General features: G+C 35.8%; 1 protein-coding gene and 1 long non-coding RNA gene across 5 annotated transcripts in view; one reads left to right on the top strand and one right to left on the bottom strand.

The window, feature by feature from the left end:
* The window catches only part of QSER1 (glutamine and serine rich 1), a 107,451-nt gene that overhangs the window by 81,143 nt on the left and 4,159 nt on the right, over nt 1-22,149 (top strand). The window contains exons 5-12 of one of the 2 annotated variants that reach the window (XM_058305596.1): nt 7,466-7,671; nt 8,390-8,506; nt 9,576-9,709; nt 10,805-11,025; nt 15,095-15,232; nt 16,970-17,067; nt 19,772-19,924; nt 21,520-21,615. In XM_058305596.1, coding sequence (XP_058161579.1) covers nt 7,466-7,671; nt 8,390-8,506; nt 9,576-9,709; nt 10,805-11,025; nt 15,095-15,232; nt 16,970-17,067; nt 19,772-19,924; nt 21,520-21,615 — 1,163 coding nt within the window. Of the gene's footprint in view, nt 1-7,342; nt 7,672-8,389; nt 8,507-9,575; nt 9,710-10,804; nt 11,026-15,094; nt 15,233-16,969; nt 17,068-19,771; nt 19,925-21,519; nt 21,616-22,149 lie in introns of both variants that reach the window. The other variant, XM_058305595.1, reaches the window with a different exon arrangement.
* Nucleotides 8,422-22,149, bottom strand: part of LOC131280040 (uncharacterized) — a 44,892-nt gene continuing 31,164 nt past the window's right edge. For all 3 annotated transcript variants that reach the window (XR_011649925.1, XR_009187603.1, XR_011649924.1), the window contains 2 exons: nt 10,444-10,525; nt 8,422-9,118 (listed from right to left, as the gene is read on the bottom strand). This is a non-coding gene — a long non-coding RNA (uncharacterized lncRNA). The remainder of the gene's footprint in view (nt 9,119-10,443; nt 10,526-22,149) is intronic.

Here is a 22,149-nt window from a genome sequence, read left to right as displayed (position 1 = left end):
TCCTATAATCCCTCTAAACTTGATTGCTGTCTATGCCCAACTGTGCAAACACCATTTATTGAATATTCTTTTCAGGGTACTGTTATATAGTAAGTATCTTTGTGGATGCATTTTAGGGCTCTCTGTTCCATTAATTGATTTGTCAATTTGTCTGTCCCTGGGCCAGTACTATCACTAAGTTAGTGTTCAAAAATTGCCATTGTCTCAAAATATATTTCAATGGTTTGTTTTGATTGGGATACAAATAGAGTCCACACATTGAGGTTGTTTTGATATATCTTAAATCTCTTTTAATTCATAAGTTCCCCTTGCATTTCCTTTGCAATCTAGTTGTTGAAGAAAATGGATTTTCTGTAGTTTTCCATAGAGTTTTGCTGACTACATCCCTGTGATGTGTTTATATCCTTTTGTGCTCCATGTTTCCTGTAACTTGATGGTAGGACTGTGAGGCTTGATCAGACTTAGTTTCATTTCATTTGTCTTTTTTATCAACTAAGATTACCTCATAGTTGGTATTCCTTTTTTTTTTTTTTTTAAGATTTATTTATCCCTCCCCGCCATTGTCTGTTCTCTGTGTCCATTTGCTGCGTGTTCTTCTTTGTCCACTTCTGTTGTTGTCAGCAGCACGGGAATCTGTGTCTCTTTTTGTTGCATCATCTTGCTGCGTCAGCTCTCTATGTGTGTGGCGCCATTCCTGGGCAGGCTCCACTTTCTTTCACACTGGGTGGCTCTCCTTACAGGGTGTACTCCTTGCACATGGGGCTCCCCTGCATGGCATGGCACTCCTTGCGCACATCAGCACTGTGCATGGGCCATCTCCACATGGGTCAAGGAGGCCCGGGGTTTGAACCGTGGACCTCCCATGTGGTAGGCGGATGCCCTATCCATTGGGCCAAGTCCGCTTCCCTGTATTCTTCATTTAAGAGGCCCATAAGGTCTTTAATATCTCTCTTTTTGTGGTGTCTAACACCAATTATTAATAAATGACTAGATCCATAAATTCATTTGGGACTCAAAATCATGATATTTAAATGTTATCAGTTCTTTAACATCTGCGTTTTTAAAACAGCCTTAATGAAATATAACTCACAAACCATAAAATTCACCTGTTGAAAGTCTGCATTTCAGTGGTTTTTAGTTTTTTCACAGGGTTTTACAACTGTCATCACAATCTAATATTTAGAATACTTTCATCATTCCAAAAAGAAATTTGATACCCAGCAGTGGTAATTCCTGAACCTCTGTCCTGTCCCATGTCTAGGCAAATACTAACCTATATTCTGTCTCTATAGATTTGTCTGTTCTGGGCTTTTCTTATCAAACATGTGGCTTTTTATGACTGGCTCCTTTCATATAGCCTAATGTTTTTAACTGTGTTGTAGCATGTATCAGTAGTTCATTGTTAAATAAGAATATACCACATTTTGTTTATCCATTCATCAGCTGATGGACATTTGGATTGTTTCCACTTGGATTATTTTGACTAATGCTATTAACAGTCATATATATATATGTTTTTGCATGGATATATATTTTTTATTTCTTTTGGGACATACTTAGGAGTGGAATTGCTGGATCATATGGCCACTCATGTTTAACTTTCTGAGGATTTCACAAAGTGTTTTCCCAAGCAACTATACCATTTTGTATTCCCATTAACAATTTATGAGGGTTCTAACTTCTCTACATTTTTGCTGATATTTGTAATTGTCTTTTTCATTATAGCTGTTATCACCTATATTTTTAAATTATATTGTTCCTGCATGAGAATTCTAGTTTGTTATTTTCTTTTAGTAAATTGGTATTATTTCAGTGTTTTGAATTGCATTGTTGTTTTCATTGTTACTGTTAAATTTTTGCTGCTTTGAAAAAAGTAATCATTTTTTCCCTTGCCTATTTTAAAACTTCTTTTATCTTTTATTTTCCTTCAGTTTTTTTAAAGATGTATCTGCTTGTGGATTTTTTTTTTTTTTAAAGCTTTATTTATTTCTCCCTCCCCGGCCCCTCATTGTTTGTGCTTACTGTCTGTTCATTGTGTGCTCATCTTCCATTTTCAGGAGGGCTAGGAACCTGAACCTGGGGTCTCCCATATGGGAGGAGGCGTCTAATCACTTGAGTCACCTCCACTTCCTACTTTGTTGTATGTCTCATTATGTTTTTCCTTCTTATGGCTCTTGTTGTGTCATCTTGATGAGTCAGCTCACCGCACCAGCCTGTCACATCAGCTTGCTGTCTTGCTCATCTTCTTTAGGAGGCACTAGGAACCAAACCTGGGACCTCCATTGTGGTAGGTGGGAGCTCAATTGCTTGAGCCACATCCACTTCCCTGTTTGTGGATTTCTTTTAAATTAACCCACTTGAAATTCACATAGGCTTCTTAAAATCTGTAGGTGGTTTTTGTTATTGTTGTTTTGGGTTTTATTTATTTATTTATTTATTTATTTATTTATTTATTTAGAGGTACCGGGGATTGAACCTGGGACCTTGTGTGTGGTAAGCAGGCACTCAACCACTGAGCTACACCTGCTCCCCTGTAGGTTGTTGTTTATCACTAATTTGAGGAAATACTCTGTAATTTTTTCTTTCAGTGTTTCTTTACTCACCCTTGCACTCTTTTCTTCTGGGGCTCCAATTACAATAGGTTTGTGCTTCTTACTGTTTCCTTATATATGTCTTGCCTTTTCTTCTCTTATTTCCCTTCATTTTGTCTGTCTTTCATTCTAGTTTCTTCTGACCTATCTTCCATTTTGGTAATTCCTTTCTTCAACTGTGACTGTTCTACTAAACTAATCTATTGAGTTCTTAATTTCAAAATTATTATACTTTTCAATTTCAGAATTTCTGTTTTTGTTCAAAACCGTAATGTCTCTTTTATGATTTCCAGTTTGCTAAAATAAAGTTTTATCTCTTCAAGTATAGTAAGCACAACTTATTTTAGGGTGTATGTTTGATAATTTTACTGTCTGGACTACCTGTGGGTCTATTCCCACTGTGTGTTTTTGTGCTGGTTCTCAATCTCATAGTCTTTTTCTCTTATGTACCTGGTTATTACCTTTGAATGCTGGATATCATATCTGAAACATTATTAGTTGAATCTTCATAAAAGATTTTCCTTTACCTATCCAGGGCTTGAGATTTTCTTCAGTATCCAGATTATTTGGAACCAGGAAGGAGCCCATATGATACAGGCCATGGACTCCAAGCTGCCTCTCTCAACCACAAATGCCCCAGTACAAAACTTGGCCCCAAACACCAGCCTCATCTGTTGGAATTTCCATCTTTCTCCTCATTCTCAGCCTGGTTGTACCTCACTTTCTTGTTAGCTATTTGCTGTTTTTAAGAAAATGATTATTTTATTCCATATAATTTTTAAAAATTCATCTTCTGTGGAAGATTGGTCTGAGTTACCTTTAGTATTTTACCTGAAACAGTCGGTCATTTATGTTTAATATAAAAATATATTTGGGTTTATATCTACCCTCTTATATTGTGCTTTCTTTTGGTCCTGCCTACTCTGTTTCTATTTCTTTCCTTTCTTGGTTTTTATTTACTTATTAGCTTTCATCAAGACACGGTATTTTGTTTGTTTAACCTTTGCTGATTTGAATGCTATACGCCCTTCCTTTAAAAATATTTTCTTAATTTTTTATTATGGAGATTTTCAAACATACACAAAAGTAGAGAGTAGAGTATATTGAAACCAGTTTATGCATTATTCAGTTTCAATAATATTCACTACATGGCTAGTTTTGTTTTGTTTATACTTTTACCTACTCCTTCACTCCTTGGCTATTTTGATGAAATGTTTCTGTACTTTTCAGTTCATATGCATTTTCACCTTATCAAAATCTTAATACTCTCCCAACCTGAATAATACAAAGACTTTAAAACTCTGGAAATCCATAATCCCCACCTAAATTAAAGATTATTGTTATCATGTATTTTAATTCTATCTTGTTTTTTAAAACCCCACAAGACGTCATTAGAAGTGTTTTAAATAATTTCTGTTTAGATTTACTCATATTTAGTACTTTGCCCTTCAGACTTTGGTAAAACATACATAAAAGATAAAATTTGCCATTTTAACCATTTTATATGTACACTTCATTATGTTCACAGTTTGTGCAACCATCACAACTATTTCTACAACTTTTTCATCGCCCCAAACTAAAGCTCTGTACCCATTAAAGAATAACTTCCTGTTATCCCCAACCTCTGGCAACCTTTAATATACTTTCTATTTCTTTGAATTTGCACGTTTTGTGTCTGGCTTATTTCAGTTAGCATAGTGTTTTCAAGGTTTGTCCATGTTGTAGCATATATCCAAACTTCATTCCTTTTTAAGGCTGAATAATACTCTGTTGTATATACATACCACATCTTGTTTATCCATTTATCCACTGAGAAACACTTGAGTTGTTTCACCTTTTAGCTGTTGTGAATAATGATGCTATGAATGTTGATGTCTCAGTACCTTTTTGAGTCCCTATTCTCAGTTCTTTTTGAGTATATACTTAGAATTAGATGTGTTTCCTTAGCAGGCCTCTCCCCTTGATCCAGAGGAATGGTTGACTACAAACTTAGTAGAAATGGATAAGGATAACTTTGTGGGTTTGTTTGTTTGTTTTTGTTTTTTAGGCAGTATCGAGGATTGATCCCAGGACCTTATATATCTGCTTCCCAGTGAGAGTTGGTTTTTCATTTGTTTGTTTGTTTTTAGGAGGTACCAGAAATTGAACCCAGGACCTCATATATGGGAAGCAGGCACTCAACCACTTGAGCTACATCCACTCGCCTCAATTTTTTTTTTTTTTTTTTGAGATACAAAACAGGTAGGCAGGATGGTATTAGCTGTTGGACTCCCAACCCCTCTGTGCCAAACTGCTAGAATAAAGAGGGTTTTATTCTGATTGTCACACTACTGTGCCGATCTTCTTTTCCATTTTTTCTGTGTTTCAGAGGTCCAAATTTGTCTCAGGTTCTGCTTTGATTTGCTCTCAGCCCCTTCATCCTTCTAGGCAGGTAGTTCACTTTATTCAGGGTATAGCTTTTCCTTCTTACCTTATGATCAGACACCCCTGTTCCCTACAGTTCAGTATAAGCAGGGGGATCACTGATTTTCCGTGTTACTTACTTATTGTTCTTACTATATATATTATTATTTTAGTTCACTGGTGTCATTCAAATTGCCACTGGAATGCTACATGTTCTTCATACTTGTTTTCTCAGCTTTAAGTTCCTCTTTCAGCTCTGGCCTTCAAAGTATATATTTAAACACTTTAAGCTTTATTGGGGTGTATTTCACATACAATAATGTAAACCCATTTAAAGGGTATAAGTTACAGGGAGCAGACAATGGAGGGAGGGGGGAGAAATAAATAAAATTTTTTTTTAAGTGGGAAGCAAATGTGGCTCAAGTGATAGAGCTTCCACTTACCATATGGGAGGACCAGGGTTCAATCCCTGAGGCCTCCTGGTGAAAAAGAAGAGAAAGCATGTCCACACAGCAAGCCAGTGCCCTCGCAAGTGCCTGCATGGTAAGCCAGTGCCCCTCGCAAGTGAGTCATGCAGCAAGGTGATGACGCTTCAAAAGAGAGACAAGGGAAGAATCAAGTTGAAGCGCAGCATAAACCAGGAACTGAGGTAGCACAATTGACAGGGAACCTCTCTCCCCATCAGAGGTTTCCAGGATCGAATCCCGGTGAATCCTAGAGAAGAGAAAATGAGAAGAGAAGACAACACAGACAGTAAAAACAGCAGGGTGTGAGGAAAGGAAGGGGGGGATATAAATAAATAAATAAATCTTTTTTAAGTGTATGAATTAATGGTTTCACAGAGTTTTGCAACCCTCCCCACAATCTAATTTCAGAACGTTTTCATCATTCCAAAAAGAAACCCAGTACTAGGCAACCCCTGATCTACTTTCCGTGTCTGTAGATTTGCCTATTCTCACCATTTCATGTAATAGGAATGATACAATATTTGACCTTTTGTGATCCCCTTCTTTCATTTAACAATGTTTTCAAGGTACATCAATGTTGTACCAAGTATCAATACTTCCTTTTTTTATTTACTAAAAATGTGGATATATACTGCATTTTATTTATCCAATCATCAGTTGATAGACATTTGGGTTGTTTGCACTTTTTTGGAAATTTTGAATAATGGTGCTATGAACGCTCATGTAAAAGTTTTTGGTAGACTTATGTCTTTATTTTTTTGAGTGTATGTGCCCAGGAGTAGAATTGCTGTGTCTTGGTAATTCCAAGTTTAACCTTTTCAGGTATAGCCATACTGGTTTCCACAGTGGCTGCACTATTTTGCTTTCCCATGAGCAATGCATGAACTTTCCAATTTCTCAAAATCCTGGCCAGTACTTGTTACTGTCTGTATTTTTTATTATTGCCATCCTAGTAGGTGTGAACTATTGTCTTGTTATGGTTTTGACTTGCATTTCTCTAATGACTAATGAAGTTAGTTGAGCATCTTTTTATTGATTATCGACTATTTGTATATCTTCTTAGAACAGATGTCTTTTAGTTCCTTTGCCCATTTTTTAATTGTATTGTCTTTTTCTGTTAGGTTATAATTTCCTTATACGTTTTGTGTAGAAGTCCTTGATGAATATATGAACTTTAAACATTTTCTGCCATATTGTGGGTTATCTTTTCACTTTTTTGATCTATGATTTGCAGAAGAAATGTGTTTAATTTTTTCTTTTGTTACTTGTGCTTTTGGTGGCCTTTCTAAGAAACCATTATCTACCCCAAGATCACAAAGATATATGCCTATGTTTTCTTCTAGGATTTTATAGTTTTAGCATTTATGTTTAATTCTGTGGTCCATTTTGAGTTAATTTTCCTATTAGATTTGGGAGTCTAACTTCATTTGTTTTGCATATGGACATTCATATGTCCCAGCACCATTTGTTAAAAAGACTGTTCTGTCCACCGTGTAATTATCTTGGTACCTTTGTTGAAAAATGAAAGATTTTCTATTACTTAAAATCAATAGATTTTCTATATCTTTTGTAGCCCTTTTCAGTAGTTCTATCTTTCTAAGAATTTGTCCATTTCATCTAAGTTTATTTGATGGCATAAAAACTTTTAAATATCTTTTGTGTCAGCTGGAGGTATATGCAGTTGCTTAGTTTGCCTCTTACTTTAATGCAACTCTCACCTCTTTGATTCTTGGAAATTAACAACCATGTTTTAATTTTTTAATGTGATTTTGACTGTTTCAACCAGTTGGACTGCAAAAGTAATCAAGTCTTTCTTTTTAAACTATTCAGATTTTATTCAAAACAAGTAAATGTTTAAGTATTTGCATTTGCTTGATTTAGTTTCAGAAGCCCAACAGGTGGCAACTCCCAGCCCAACAGTCAATACTACTGGTACTGCTACTACTTCCTCCACCACTGTGGCTGCTGTTAAGCAAGAACCTCTCTACTCTACTTCATCTGCAGCAAATACTCCGGAAAATATAAACTATGCAGAACCCCCAAAACTCGTTGAACTCGATGGTCTTTCTTCAGACCTGTTTGCAAAAGGACAGGACACTGTCGCCATAGAAGGTTGTACAGATGAGGAGAACACAGAAAGTGGAGGAGAAGGCCAATACAGAGAGCGTGATGAATTTGTGGTAAAGATAGAAGACATAGAGACTTTTAAGGTGATATGAATGTTCACAGGTATAAAAGTCAGTTTAGTTGGAGTGCCTATGTGTCTTCACAATGACTTCATCTACCTTGAATTGCAGAAAGTTAAATTTTTATAATTATTCTCTATTATCAAAAGTGTCAAAATAAGATCAAACTTGCAGATTTCCAATTTTTTTAAAAAAGAAATAGCTAAAATAATTGTAATTTTATTTTTGTTTTATGTATTTCTGACACTAGTCTAAATCTTACCTAAAGGTACTAGAAATTATAGCAGTTTTGAAATGGTAATTTTTTAAAGGCTCCCAAATCATCATATTAAAAGAATTTTGGAGACAATATGGTTACTTACCTAATTTAAAAGTTTAAATAAAAATAACAGATGGTTAGGTAAAAGTGGAATTATAGACTTATTTTCATAATTACAAAATTGTAGACCATGAATAGTTCATATATTTCATATATTTCATTATATGAATATATTTTTTGACTAATAAGAAAATCTTTTTTCAGGATTTGTGTTTGTTTGCATTTTGCTTCTTTTTTTAAAATGGGCCTGAAGAGGAATGGCATTAAAAAGTGCAATGAAGAACTTACTCAAATCCTAACATTGACAATTCACTATTGTTAATAAATATAATTAATTCTGTTTATTACAGTAGGCTTTAAAAAATTTAAGCAGAGTTAAATTGTTATACTTTTTATAAATGTAAATAATTCTGTTTATTACAGGAGGCTTTAAAAACAGGAAAAGAACCCCCAGCTATTTGGAAAGTACAAAAAGCTTTATTACAGAAGTTTGTTCCTGAGATTCGAGATGGACAAAGAGAATTTGCTGCTACAAATAGTGTAAGTAAAATGGTGTTTACATGGAGTGATTTAAATCTAGATGTATTTTATACTATTTTGTTTTTGTTTTTGTTTTTGTTTTTGTTTTTTTTTGTTTTTTTTTTTTTAATTTCCCCCCCTCCTCTGGTTGTCTGTTCTTGGTGTCTATTTGCTGCGTCTTGTTTCTTTGTCCGCTTCTGTTGTCGTCAGCGGCACGGGAAGTGTGGGCGGCGCCATTCCTGGGCAGGCTGCACTTTCTTTTCACGCTGGGCGGCTCTCCTCACGGGTGCACTCCTTGCGCGTGGGGCTCCCCCACGCAGGGGACACCCTTGCGTGGCACAGCACTCCTTGCGCGCATCAGCACTGCGCATGGCCAGCTCCACACGGGTCAAGGAGGCCCGGGGTTTGAACCGCGGACCTCCCATATGGTAGACGGACGCCCTAACCACTGGGCCAAAGTCCATTTCCCTATACTATTTTGGATATAAAATAAATTTTGAATAGTAAAGTATGTGATACTTTATAACATTCTAAAGACTTTTAAAAAATAAAATCAGAGGAAGTGGATGTGGCTCAAGCTGTTGAGTACTCGCCTCCCACACGGGAGGTCCCAGATTCGGTTCCTGGTGCCTCCTGAAAAAAAAAGAAGAAGAAAAAAAATCAAACTGTGGCAAATACGAGCCACTTAAAATTAAAATAGTATTGCTTAACATTTTTTATAAAGACAAGGATTTAAGGTTAGTCTGTAAAGAGTTAAGATGGACTCAGAAGCTCTTATATTGAGTATTCTATCAGTCAGATATCCTAAGAGAAGTTTTTCTTTCGTACTTCTCTAGCTGTTCACTGACTTTGAATAAGTTAGTCAAATCAGACAGCTCTTAATGTGTGGGACTCTAGTCAAGAATGAGCCTACGGGAAGTGGAAAAGGATGAACATGTGATCTTATATTTTTATTCAGAGCAAATCAGCTTGGCCAGACCTGCATATTTGAAAACTTGAAGAATGACTGTGTAATAGTCAGTCAAGTTAACCAAGTACTATTTATATACAGATTATACAATTATGTGATTTAAATTGTTTCTTTCCTTAGTATCTTGGATATTTCGGAGATGCAAAGAATAAATACAAAAGGATATATGTGAAGTTCATTGAAAACACAAATAAAAAGGAATACGTCAGAGTGTGTTCCAAAAAGCCAAGAAGTAAGCCTTCACAAACTATCAGGTATTTATTTTTTTATCTAACATATTTGTATTTGATTATCAGAAGCTTATTTTTGGTAATATCACTGTATAAGGAATTATATCTGTTTTTAAAATAGTTTTGTTTTCATCATATCCAAGTCTGAAAATTCAGCTCCTGAAATAAAAAGTACTTCTTTTTTAATTAATGAGATGGCACCGTAAAGCTCTTGGCCATCTGTGGTGGGATAGTTTGCCTTTTTATTCCCTGAATGCTTTTGGTGTCACCCGAATATAGTGAAAAAACCTTTTGTTTCCAAAGTTTGAATCCAGTTCTTTATGACCTAGATTAAGAAAACCTTTATAAAGCACTTTTTTCTTCTTTAGAATGGAAATAATAATGCTTTCTCTGTCATTGTGAGTGTGAAATTTAAAATACATTTTGAGAAAGCACTGTGGGACCTGTATATGACTGGACAGATGTACAGTAGAATTTTCATATCACTAATGTGATTGGGTTGTCTGAAACATGAATCTGGAAGATACTGTCTTAACCAAAGTCTCCGTGATCTATATAAGAAAGGGGGTGTGGCCATAAGTATTGTGTCAGAGAGGGCTAGCTAGTTTAATTAAAATTCCCATCTGTTGGTAGTAGCCCCCCTTATTCTTTTGATGCAATTTCATCCGTTAATTTCTCCAGGACCAATATGGTACAGTGCTTTTTGGAGAGCTATAGGACAGATGTAGTTGCATCTCCACAGCAAAACCTTGACCTACCAGAGCCTGTGAGAGGATGAAAGGATCAGGCCTAGAGTCTTCCATAAACCTGTTGAGCATCTGTTGTACAGCCTCATACTCTCTGGATCATGAGTTCATAATGGGAGGGGAGGAATAAAGGAAGAAGAGGGATTGAATTGTTAGTCCTTTATTAACTGAATATTAAATGTCAGTAGTTAAAGAACATACTTCAAGAGACATTTTTGGAATCACCATTGTAGATATATAGGACTTGGACTATATTTGGGGAATGTTAGTGAAGTAGTCTTCTCTAGTGATTCCCTTATTTTTTTTCCTAATTTATTTCAGTTTGGCAAGATTTCAATGTATTAATAAAATTTAATTGTTTGTAACATTGCAGAACTGTTCTGTCAAAGCCAAGTAGTAGCAGTAAAACTTCTGATCCTTCAACACTAAAACCTACAACTACAAAAGCTCCTTCCGTGAAACCTAAAGTTAAACAGCTAAAAGTAAAGGCTGAACCACCACCAAAGAAACGAAAGAAATGGAAAGAAGAATTTTCATCATCCCAATCTGACTCATCTCCTGAAATACATTCTAGTAGTAGTAGTGATGGTGAAGGTGAGTGCCCTATGAAATGAATATTGATCACTTTAGATTATATACACAAGTGGAGAGAAGCAGTGATGCTGACCATTCAAAATTTGATTTATTTTCAAGAAATCTATCTACCTAACTAGGTTCTGCTTAGGTTTTTATGAAAATAAGTGTTCACATTCCCTGAGCACATCAACTAATAGCACAGTTGGCACACAAAGGCAGCATTGTAAAATTTAAAAATCGGTGAATTGAGAGAAGAACATTGTGAATTCTAGCCTTAGTAAATAATGTTTTATTGGAACACAACCACACCCATTCATTTCATATAGCCAACAAAGCCTAAAATATTTACCACCTGGCACTTTTAGGAAAAGTTTGCTGACTCCTATTCTTCTAGAGCATCATGTTGAAGGTGGAAAGGGATTTAAGTAGGAAACTAATATGGTGAAATTTGAATTATAAGACATCACACTCCAGATATGAATTAAGAGTCTGAGCCTAAGTAGTGGTAGAAAGGGATAGAGGGAAGCGGATGTGGCTCAACAGATAGAGCATCTGCCTACCATATAGGAGGTCCAAGGCTTCGATACCCAGGGCCTCCTGGCTCGTGTGGTGAGCTGGCCCACACGCAGTGCTGCTATGCACAAGAAGTGCCAGCCCACGCAGGGATGCCCTCACATAAGGGTGCCCCCTACACAAGGAGTGGCCCCTGCACAAGGAGAGCCACCCCACGCAAAACCGCAGCCCGCCCAGGAGTGGTGCCACACACGGAGAGCTGACCCAACAAGATGACGCAACAAAAAGAGACAGATCCCCAGTGCTGCCTGATGAGAATACAAGCGGATACAGAAGAACACACAGCAAATGGACACAGAGAACAGACAGTGGGTGGTGGGGGAGAGAAATAAATAAATCTTTGGGGGAAAAAAGGGCGATAGAGCAGATGGAACAGATTTGAGAAATTTAGGATATAAAATTGGCAGAACTTGAATGGTGGGTGTATGTTGGAGGTAAGGAAGGTTTAAGTTCTGAATTTACACTCAATTGCAGTCATCCCTTGGTACTTGACTGCTTTGAAACTCATCAATACACGGTGGATTTTGATGTAAAAATTTTGTCCCAGTACTCGTGGTTTGTTTGATGCTCGACACGCAAGCCAGAAAATTGGTGTTGGTTGTTTCGTGACTCACTGCCCTTTCCAGCCAAAACAAAGGGTCATGTGTTAGTCACACAGAAGCTCTTGTCCTTTGCACACCCCTATGCAGTCTTATTTTAGCTTCTGTGGTCATTTTGTGTATTTTTGCATTTTTTTTCTTATCATGGGTCCTAAGAAAATGACCAGTGATAGCACTGAGCAGAAAAGAAAATGACTTTGTACCACCATTGAGGGGGAAAAAAAATAATAAGTAAATATAAGAGCTTTATTTGCCTTACTGATCTTGCTAGGGAATATAGTATGCCTAGAACAACAACCTCCACCATCATTAAGAATAAAGAAGTGATTTTTAAAAAAGGCTGATGTTGCAAAAGGAGATAAAGCAGTAGCAAAGCAGCATTCCCAAATGCTCAAGGAAGTTGAAAAGCTGTTATTTAATTTGGGTAAACGAGAAGCAGTTAGCTGGCAATGATGTATTGGAAGCCATGATATGTGAAAAAGCGAAATTCTTGCCTGCTGATCTTTTGAAAAACAAACTGGAACCGGATAGTGAGAGAGTTGAAGTTTTTAAGGCCAGCCCTGGCTGGTTTGATACTTTTAAAAGGAGGACCGTCATCCATGCTATCATGAGGCATGGCAAGGCAGTGAGGGCTAATAGAAAGGCTGCTGATGAATTCGTCAGTGAATTTCAAGACTACATAGAGGCTAACGGTTTTATTCCCCACCAAGTTTTTAACTGTGATGAGACCAGAGTTTTTTTTGGGAAAAAATGCCAAATAGGACCTACATCACAAAAGAGAAGGCATTACCAGGCCACAAGCCAATGAAGGACAGGCTCACTCTGTTGTTGTTTGGGAATGCTAGTGGGGACTTACAACTCAAGCCTCTTCTAGTCTGTCATAGTGAAAACTTGCAAGTTTTCAAGAAGCATAATATCATAAAAAGCAAACTCCATGTGATATGGAGAGCAAACAGCAAAACTTGGGTCATGAGGTGATTTTTCACCAAGTAGATAAATGAAGTGTTTGGTCCCTCAGTGAAAAAATATTTGCTGGAGAAAGATTTGCCTCTGAAAACTCTCCTACTCTTGGACAATGTGCCACACCACCCTCCAGGCTTGGAGGATGACTCACTAGAGGAGTTCAGCGTCATCACTGTAAGGTTCCTGTCCCCCAACACTATTCCTCTCATCCAGCCCATGGACCAGCAGGTAATTGCAAACTTTAAAAAGTTGTACACCAGGGCACTTTTCCAGAGGTGCTTTGAGATCACCTCTGACACCCATTCTACCCTTGAAGGAGCATTTCAGTGTCCTTTGCTGCCTTAACCTTATTAATAAGGCCTGGAACAAAGTCTCTTATAGGACAACAAATTTGGCATGGAAGAATTTGTAGCCAGAAGCTGTGACTCAGAAAGACATTAAAGGGTTTAAGGCTTACTCCTAGCCTGCAGGTACAGAGGGTTCCGTTGTGCAGGATATTATATCTTTGGGCTGGTCCATGGGTCTGGAGGTTGATGCTACTGATGTTGAGTTAGTAGAGGTTCATCATGAAAAGCTCAGCACTAAGGGGCTGCAGGAACTACAGAAGGAGCAGCAACAAGAGGTGGCTGAGGAGATTTCCTCAGGTGAGGAGGTGATAAGGGAGGATGTGCCCAGTTCCTTGATAGAAGAAATGTGTGCAAAATGGGCAGAAGTTCAAAACTTTGTGGAGAAGTACCAACCACAAAGCCCTGAGAAACAGAAATGTGAATTTATTCAATGACCAAACAATTTCACACTTTCGAGGAATTCTGAAAAGAAGACAGAAGCAGTCCTTATTGGATAAGTTTTTAGTGAAGGTGACAGTGTGTCAGAGCCTGTGGTACAAGTTGAAAAGAGGAAGAAAAGAGAAAGAACGCCTGAAGTGCAAGCGCCCGATGTTCTGTTGGAGGCGGACTCTCCTGCAAAGCAACTCTCCATTTAACCGCTCCTCCTCACCACTCTCCTCCCACCATCCCATTAGGCCATGGACTCTTCTCAATACAGGTAAAGTGAAGTTTTTATTTTATTTAATCTAAATATTAACTTTTAGGTATATTTCTCATGTAATGATATAAAGCCCTATATTTTTACATATTACCTTAAACATGTGTATTGTCTTTGGTTTCAGAATGCATTAAATTTAATTACATCATTCCTTATGGGAAAATTTGTTTGGTACTTGTTTTTGGTACTCGTCGTGCCTCCCAGAACCCAGAGTAAGGACAAATGACTATATACAGCTTCCTCACATGATAACCAAAATAAACTTTCTTTCCACTAGGTGTCACTAGTAGTTAAGCAAGCATTTTTAGTGTTTTTACAAAAGCAACTACTGATAAATAAACACAGATTTATAGGCCAGGAGTTTTCAGACTCTGTTTCAGGATCCCGTTATGGTCTTGAATTTTATTTTAAAAACTACTGATAGTTAAAAATACAAATTAAAACAAAAAATTAAAAAATTATTTAAAATAAACCCATTACATATTGTTTCTCCTTTGAAAAATAACTATATTTTCTAAGCCTAACAATATTTAGTAAGAGTAGCATTTTCATATATCATATATATCATATATACAGTAAGAAAACCAGGTCTCACACAGATTTGTTATTAGAAAAGAAAGGAGTATTTTAATTGCCTTTTAAAATATCCTTAATATATTTTGTTTTAGTTGGTCCAGCAATTTGGGTTTTCATTTCATTTTAAAAGCTCTCCATTGATTCTAATGTGCAAACCCATTTTAAGAATCTCTCACTCAGGGTATTTTTAAAAGCAGGGTTGGAGAACCTTGAATTTGAAGAAAACGTGTCCACAACCTTCCATCTGCTTACGTGCTCTTTTTATAGAGAAAAAATGCTTTTAAAGTTGTCAAGAGGGAAAATTCAATATTTCATCTTTTCCCCCCTCCCAGAATTTGATCCTCCAGCTCCCTTTGTCACTCGGTTTTTGAACACAAGAGCAATGAAGGAAACCTTCAAGAGCTATATGGAATTGCTCGTTAGCATTGCCTTGGACCCTGACACAATGCAAGCCTTAGAGAAGAGCAATGGTACAGACTGCTAAGTAGTACTTTCTTGATGGCCCTTTCTGGATTTGTTTTCTATTATTGTCTATTAGTTACACATTTTTATATGATTTGTGTAATGTCTACCTATACATTGTCAGTTAACAATTTTGTAATACCTTCATACTGTAAAATGGGTCATATCTTTTCATGCATTGTGTGAATATTTGAACAGTTGTATATTGAATGTATTTGTAGTGTTTTCTACAGTTGGGAAAACTATGTAGATACCCACCAATTTCTTTCAATTCTAGAATCTTTATCATCCTCATAATATTTCACTAAATGTCTGTATTACATGGAACTGTGTAGAAAGTCCAGATGTCAATATATGCTGTTTTCTAATAATTGGAAAGATAAACCAGAAGGTAATGGTATGAAGATTAAAACTGTATATATATATCTTCAGTAAAAGAAATATCACAAAGAAATCATTTTTTAATTAGTTTTAAAACGATATACATGCTGGGTTATATCCATTAATATTATTCCTATATACTATAGTAATTTTTTAATAGTAAAACAGGGATGAAATTGACATATGAAATAAACTGATAATTCATAGATCTAATGCTGCTCAGTTGTTGTTTTTTTTTTGCCCTATGGCATTCACCAGGGCAAAGAAAAAGAAGTAATGAAGGATTAATAAGCCAGTTTCCCTTACCCTTCTTCTATCAAAAGAAATTATATGGATGTAAAATCAATAGATAGAAATATATTACTATGCTGATAAATTAAGAAATAGTCTAATAACCTACTCTGAAGGTACTTTTTTTAATTTTTTTTTTTTTAAAGATTTATTTATTTATTTAATCCTACCCCCCCCTCCCCTGGTTGTCTGTTCTTGGTGTCTATTTGCTGCGTCTTGTTTCTTTGTCCGCTTCTGTTGTCGTCAGCGGCACGGGAAGTGTGGGCGGCGCCATTCCTGGGCAGGCTGCTCTTTCTTTTCACGCTGGGCGGCTCTCCTCACGGGCGCACTCCTTGCGTGTGGGGCTCCCCCACACGGGGGACACCCTTGCGTGGCACGGCACTCCTTGCGCGCATCAGCACTGCGCATGGCCAGCTCCACACGGGTCAAGGAGGCCCGGGGCTTGAACCGCGGACCTCCCGTATGGTAGACAGACGCCCTAACCACTGGGCCAAAGTCCGTTTCCCCTTTTTTTAAATTTTTAAATTTTTTTAAAGAAAGTATCAGGGATTGAACCTGGGGGAAGCAGGCGCTCAACCACTGAGCTATACCCATTCCTCTAAAGGTGGTTTTGTGGTTTTTTTTTTTTAACAGGAAATAAGGTAGAAAGTTTTGGGCAGGAATCTTTGCCATACTTTTTCTCTTCCCTTTCCTAAATTAACTATTTTGACTCACTCTTTATACCAAGTCTTGATTGTTTTTCTTCCCCTACTTCTTTGCCTCTTAAATACAGTACATTGAGAATATCCTTTGTCAATTTTTATATAATTTTATAATGTCAGTTAAGTTTATATTTTGTAATACTGATATTTCCAGATGTGGTAAGTGAGGTCTAGAGATCTTAGGCGAGTTGCCCACTGGACACATCGCTGCCATCAGTTCTAGTGGCAGAAACAGGGTTAAAGCCCAGGACGTTTGGTCCCAGTGTAGAGCGGATCCCATCACTTTATTAAGTAAAAAAAAAAAAAGTTGTAGTTTCAACAAGTTTTCATGTGACAGTTTTTCTTTTACAGTGAATTTTAATATTCTTTCAGATGAGCTACTTTTGCCTCATATGAAAAAAATAGATGGTATGCTGAATGATAACAGAAAAAGACTTCTTTTGAATCTTCATTTGGATCAGTCATTCAAGGTATTTCCTTCACATGATTTATTAGCAAAACTCAGTGGAAATCATAGTCTTAAGTACAAAAGGAAGGGAAATTATAAAAGTCATTCTCAGTTTTGCAAAATTTTTCACCTAACAGAAAGTTTTATTCATTGTAAGTCTGTTTAGCTTGCCTTTTTATTTACTAAGTAAATTCTTAGTGTTAATCATTTTTTTCTCTGATTAAATGATCTCTTTCAGGCTCTTATAGTCATCTAGTAATTATAGATAATAATTTCCAAATATTTTCAAAAGAACTTACTTTTAACTACGCTATTTCAATCTTGTTTTTCTTTTAAATGTTTTCAAAATTTTTCTTATTTTTCTGTTATTAAAATTGGCCTTTTCTTATTTTAATTATCAAAATTCCCTTTCCTTGCCTGACTTAGCCAATACATGAAAAAAAATTGATTCTCAAATAATGGTAGAAGATATGTATAATTACATCTGTTAATATATTTTGGCATTGTAAGTTGGTTTTGATGTCATCAGTAATATAGAACAATGAATTCCTACTCCAAAATGATAATATTTATCGTAAAAACTACCTAGTAGTTGAAATAAATTCAAGCTTTTCTTATTCAAAAATATAACGTTACCACATCTAGAATCATTTGAACCTAATGATCATGGGGAAAGTTTTTTTGGTGGTGACAATATTAAATGTTTGTGTAGTTTTTTCACATAAGAATGAATATTGCCTTCATTTTAACTAGGTGAAAATTGAGGCACTGGGCAAAAGTTAGGTTTAAGTTTTAATGGCACCAACCCCTTGCACTGGTCATTTATTTTTCACTGCCATGAACTTGCAGGGGAGAGAATAGCTAGAAGCTGGTAAGAAGCCTAGTATTAAGAATTTTAGTCTCTTTATTCATACCCTAGCCCATTGTTTTCTACTTAACTGCCTTCAAATGAAATATTCCTTTGGAAAATACCATATTTTCTGGAGACAGAGGAATGTTTAATATATGTTTTCTAAAGATTTACTGAATCTTTAAAATTACGAATTTTGTCTATGTATTTTTTAAATGTCAAACCAGTTCTCTTAATAACTTATATTAAAGTCACCACTTGAGATTTAATAGACTAAGTACATATTTCAAGTTTATACAGTAATTTATGTCGAACAACTGAAAACTTAATTTTCATGTCTTTTCATAGGAAAAAGCATGAAGCTAATTTATTTTGTAATTATAGTTCTGATAATTTTCTCATAAAACAAACTGAATTTCAAAGCCAAATTACACAATATCAAAAGTTAGACTGATTTGCCTATTGAAGGTAAAATATTAAAAATAGTAGATTAAGAAAGATTTTCTATTCTTTAGAAATAACTACCACAGTTTCTCATGATAGTCTTGGTAATTTCAGGAGCCTTGTAGCCTTTGGAAATTATGATGCTGTGTCTGTTGTCCTCTGAAATCCATGTATTTCTGATCATCTTCAGTATCTTGAGCTCATTGGAAAGATCATTTATATTTTTTCCTTTTATCTCCATTGGCCAAAGGGTTCATTGTTTCCAAATTTAGACTCTATTTCTAGTCTTTAAATTTCATTTGCTTTAAATAGTTTTTTGTACCCAGAATTATTCAGGCTTAGACATATTTTAAATGGAAAGCACCAGAATATATGATAAAAGCTTAAACACCTTAAGAAAGAAAAAGAAGGTAGAAATTGATAACTCACTTTGGTAGGAAATAAAAAAATTCCGTTTGTAGCATATGAAACGTAGTTCTCTCCTACACTATATCTAAAGAAAAGAATATCATCTGTTTAAAATAAAACAAAAAGCCCACACTGTATTCATGCTTACAATTCCAGGTGCTTGGAAACAGTGTATAGACTTGGAGAAGCATGGCCTTGAAGGTTGGAGCTGTTCATTAAAAAATAGTTGAGCTTATCACATGAGGCTGGCATTTTCAATCATAAATATAATGGGAGTAGTTTAACCCTTTTAGCATTACAAAATAGATGATTCTGGTAGCTCAGTTTCATTTTATAAAATTAAAATTAAAAAATAGTTAAATTTACTTAGAAGTGTCATTAAATTATTATTTATAGCTTTTCATGTTGGGATGATTTACCAAGTAGGTAGGGGCATAAATATTCCAATTGCTTTTAAAGAATGAACTGGAATTGGTTCTGCCACAAAGCCACTATATTATCAGTGTAGCCACTATGTAATTGTGGTCGGAAAACTCCTTAAGTCTTGTGTCATGATCTTACCTTCACAAGTGTTCTCATTTTCCTCTGTTCATCTCTGTTTCATCTTGTCCAGGATGGGATGACTTCTTTATAGAGGACTTGGCCAAGTTTCAGGATGTTAACAATGGTTTAAGGGAGCAAAGCTTTGAAGAAACAGCCTCTTTTCCCCCTGCCTGTGAAGCCAGAGATGTAGTACTAGAAAGAACATTTAGCCTTGGTCAGGAGTCCCACAGTGTAATATGCTTTTGCTTACAGCAGGTTATGTGGTCAGCCCAGATTTGAGGAGTGAGGAACTAAACCCCATGTTTTGATGAAAGGAGGTGTAAAAAATTGTATGACCATGTTTAATTTACCACACCCTGTCAGTAACTTCCCACATATATGTATGTGTATGCATGTGTACATTTACATCTATTTAAAGAACTTTGAATAGTAGTTTACATTAGTTTTCTTCTGCTGTTAATTTTGCTTACTTCTTTTAAAGAATGCTTTGGAAAGTTTTCCTGAACTGACAATAATTTCTCGAGATTCCAAAGCAAAAAGTGGGGCATCTACTATTTCTAAAATCAAAATGAATGGCAAAGCTTATAATAAGAAAACTCTAAGGACTTCAAAAACAACCACTAAATCTGCACAAGTAAGTATATATTGATTGACATGACTATACTTTTTTGCAATTGCTAATGTAATCCCTACTTAAAACCTTGGAACAAGCAAATATTTTTTTATGTTGGTATATTTGAAGCCTTTTCCAGGCAGGAATGAACAGGCTCTGGCCTGAAGAATAGGAACTCATTTTTATTCATTGTTTTTTCTTCAGTGCCTAGCACAGTACCTGGCGTATAATAAGTGTGCACAAATTTTTTAAATACACTAATAAGCAAGGAATCATTCCATGTTTATATTTATATGCATATTTCATAAGGTTCTTTGTCATTGGCTACACATGCGTACAAACAAGTATGCATATGCACATTCTATAAGAAGATTCAATATTGATTCCCTATCTACAAAATCATTAAAGTTGAAATGCATTAATCTTCAAACATAGTGTAAATTGGAAGTCATTCATCTTCAAATGAGAATTGGTATAGTTCTTTCAGAAAAATTTTGGCAAAATATCAATTTCACATCGAAAAATGTATTCTGCAGAAACACATTCACAAATACATAAAATAGTATATACCCTTGCTCATTGCAAAATTGCATGTAAGGACACTCATTTATGTACAGTCTGAAATTGGATAAATAGTTGCCCACACAATGTAATTAATATGCACTTTTGAAAAAGGAAGAGATAGCCTCACTCATTCTTTCAAGAAAAGAATTTTAGCATACCTCTAGTGTGCCAAATATGTTTCTGTATACTGAAATGGTCAAAAATCCCTGCCCTCATATAACTTCTATTCAGTGGCTATAAAGATATCCAGAGGTTTTTTTTCAATTGAGTAAACGAAGTTGCAGAATAATATGGGTAGTGTGAGTCCCTTCCCATTTAAAAAACATAGTGTTACTAGTATATGTGTTATACATAGGAGGAAACCTATGGAAGGATAAATATTAACCATGTTTATATCTGAAGCAAGATAATAGGAAGCTTTTACTTTATAAGTCATTTCTTTCTATAGTGTTTAAAATTTTCAAATAGTGTATATTACTAAAAAGAACAGATTTTAACATAAAATTAAAATTCTTATTTTGAATTGGCATTTGTATTAGTAAAGGTAATACCTACCCAAAAAAGTCATTTTCAAGATTGCCATTAAGGGAAACAGACTTGGCCCAGTGGTTAGGGCATCCGTCTACCACATGGGAGGTCCGCGGTTCAAACCCCGGGCCTCCTTGACCCGTGTGGAGCTGGTCCATGCGCAGTGCTGATGCGCGCAAGGAGTGCCGTGCCATGCACGGGTGTCCCCCGCGTAGGGCAGTCCCACACGCAAGGAGTGCGCTCGTAAGGAGAGCCGCCCAGCGCGAAAGAAAGAGCAGCCTGCCCAGGAATGGCCCCGCCCACACTTCCCCTGCCGCTGACGACAACAGAAGCGGACAAAGAAACAAGACGCAGCAAATAGACACAGAGAACAGACAACCGGGGGAGGGGGGGAATTAAATAAATAAATAAATCTTTTTTAAAAAAAAGATTGCCATTAAGACTTTTGGTCCAATATTTTCCTAGAAGTATTCTTAGTTCAGAGACTTTATGAAAGATATCTATAAACATTTTTCTTTTTATAGGAGTTTGCTGTAGATCCAGAGAAAATACAGCTGTATTCTTTGTATCATTCACTCCATCATTATAAATACCATGTTTATCTGATATGTAAAGATGAGGTAATTGCTTTATTTTTTTCCTTTATTTAAAAAAGAAATATATGTTTTTCTGAACTTTAAAGAGACTCTAGCCATAGTATTTTTAATGCTTTAGAGAAAAACGTTAAAAATGTATGAATTTGCCTATATTCTACTATAAATGAATATAAGGTTTACTGTTCTGATTCTTTTAAGTTTTGTGCTCAGATTACTCTGAGACATCTATATCTTGTAGGAGCTATAATTGATAATATTTTTAAACTGTTAAGTGGTTGCTTTACATTGCCACAATAAATGGTGCTTCATTGCATTTTGTTTTCTTATATTGTATTATGATCCTACTTAATTCATTTTAGTAACTGCTTTGATAATCTTGTTGTCATCCTTATCACCAGAAGGGCCTTATCCCACATAATTACAGAGAAATTACAGAGAAATGGGTTTTTGTGCCTTGACCTGAAGAAAACTGAAATATAAAATTTAACTGTAACTTTTAGATGTCATTAAATTGTTCAGATATTATATATGGCATTGATACCACCTCTTGTACATAGA

Source organism: Dasypus novemcinctus, chromosome 10 (assembly GCF_030445035.2).
Source record: "Dasypus novemcinctus isolate mDasNov1 chromosome 10, mDasNov1.1.hap2, whole genome shotgun sequence".
Taxonomy (NCBI): domain Eukaryota; kingdom Metazoa; phylum Chordata; class Mammalia; order Cingulata; family Dasypodidae; genus Dasypus; species Dasypus novemcinctus.
Note: the sequence above shows the minus strand (reverse complement) of the source record. Positions and strands in the feature narration are given on the sequence as shown.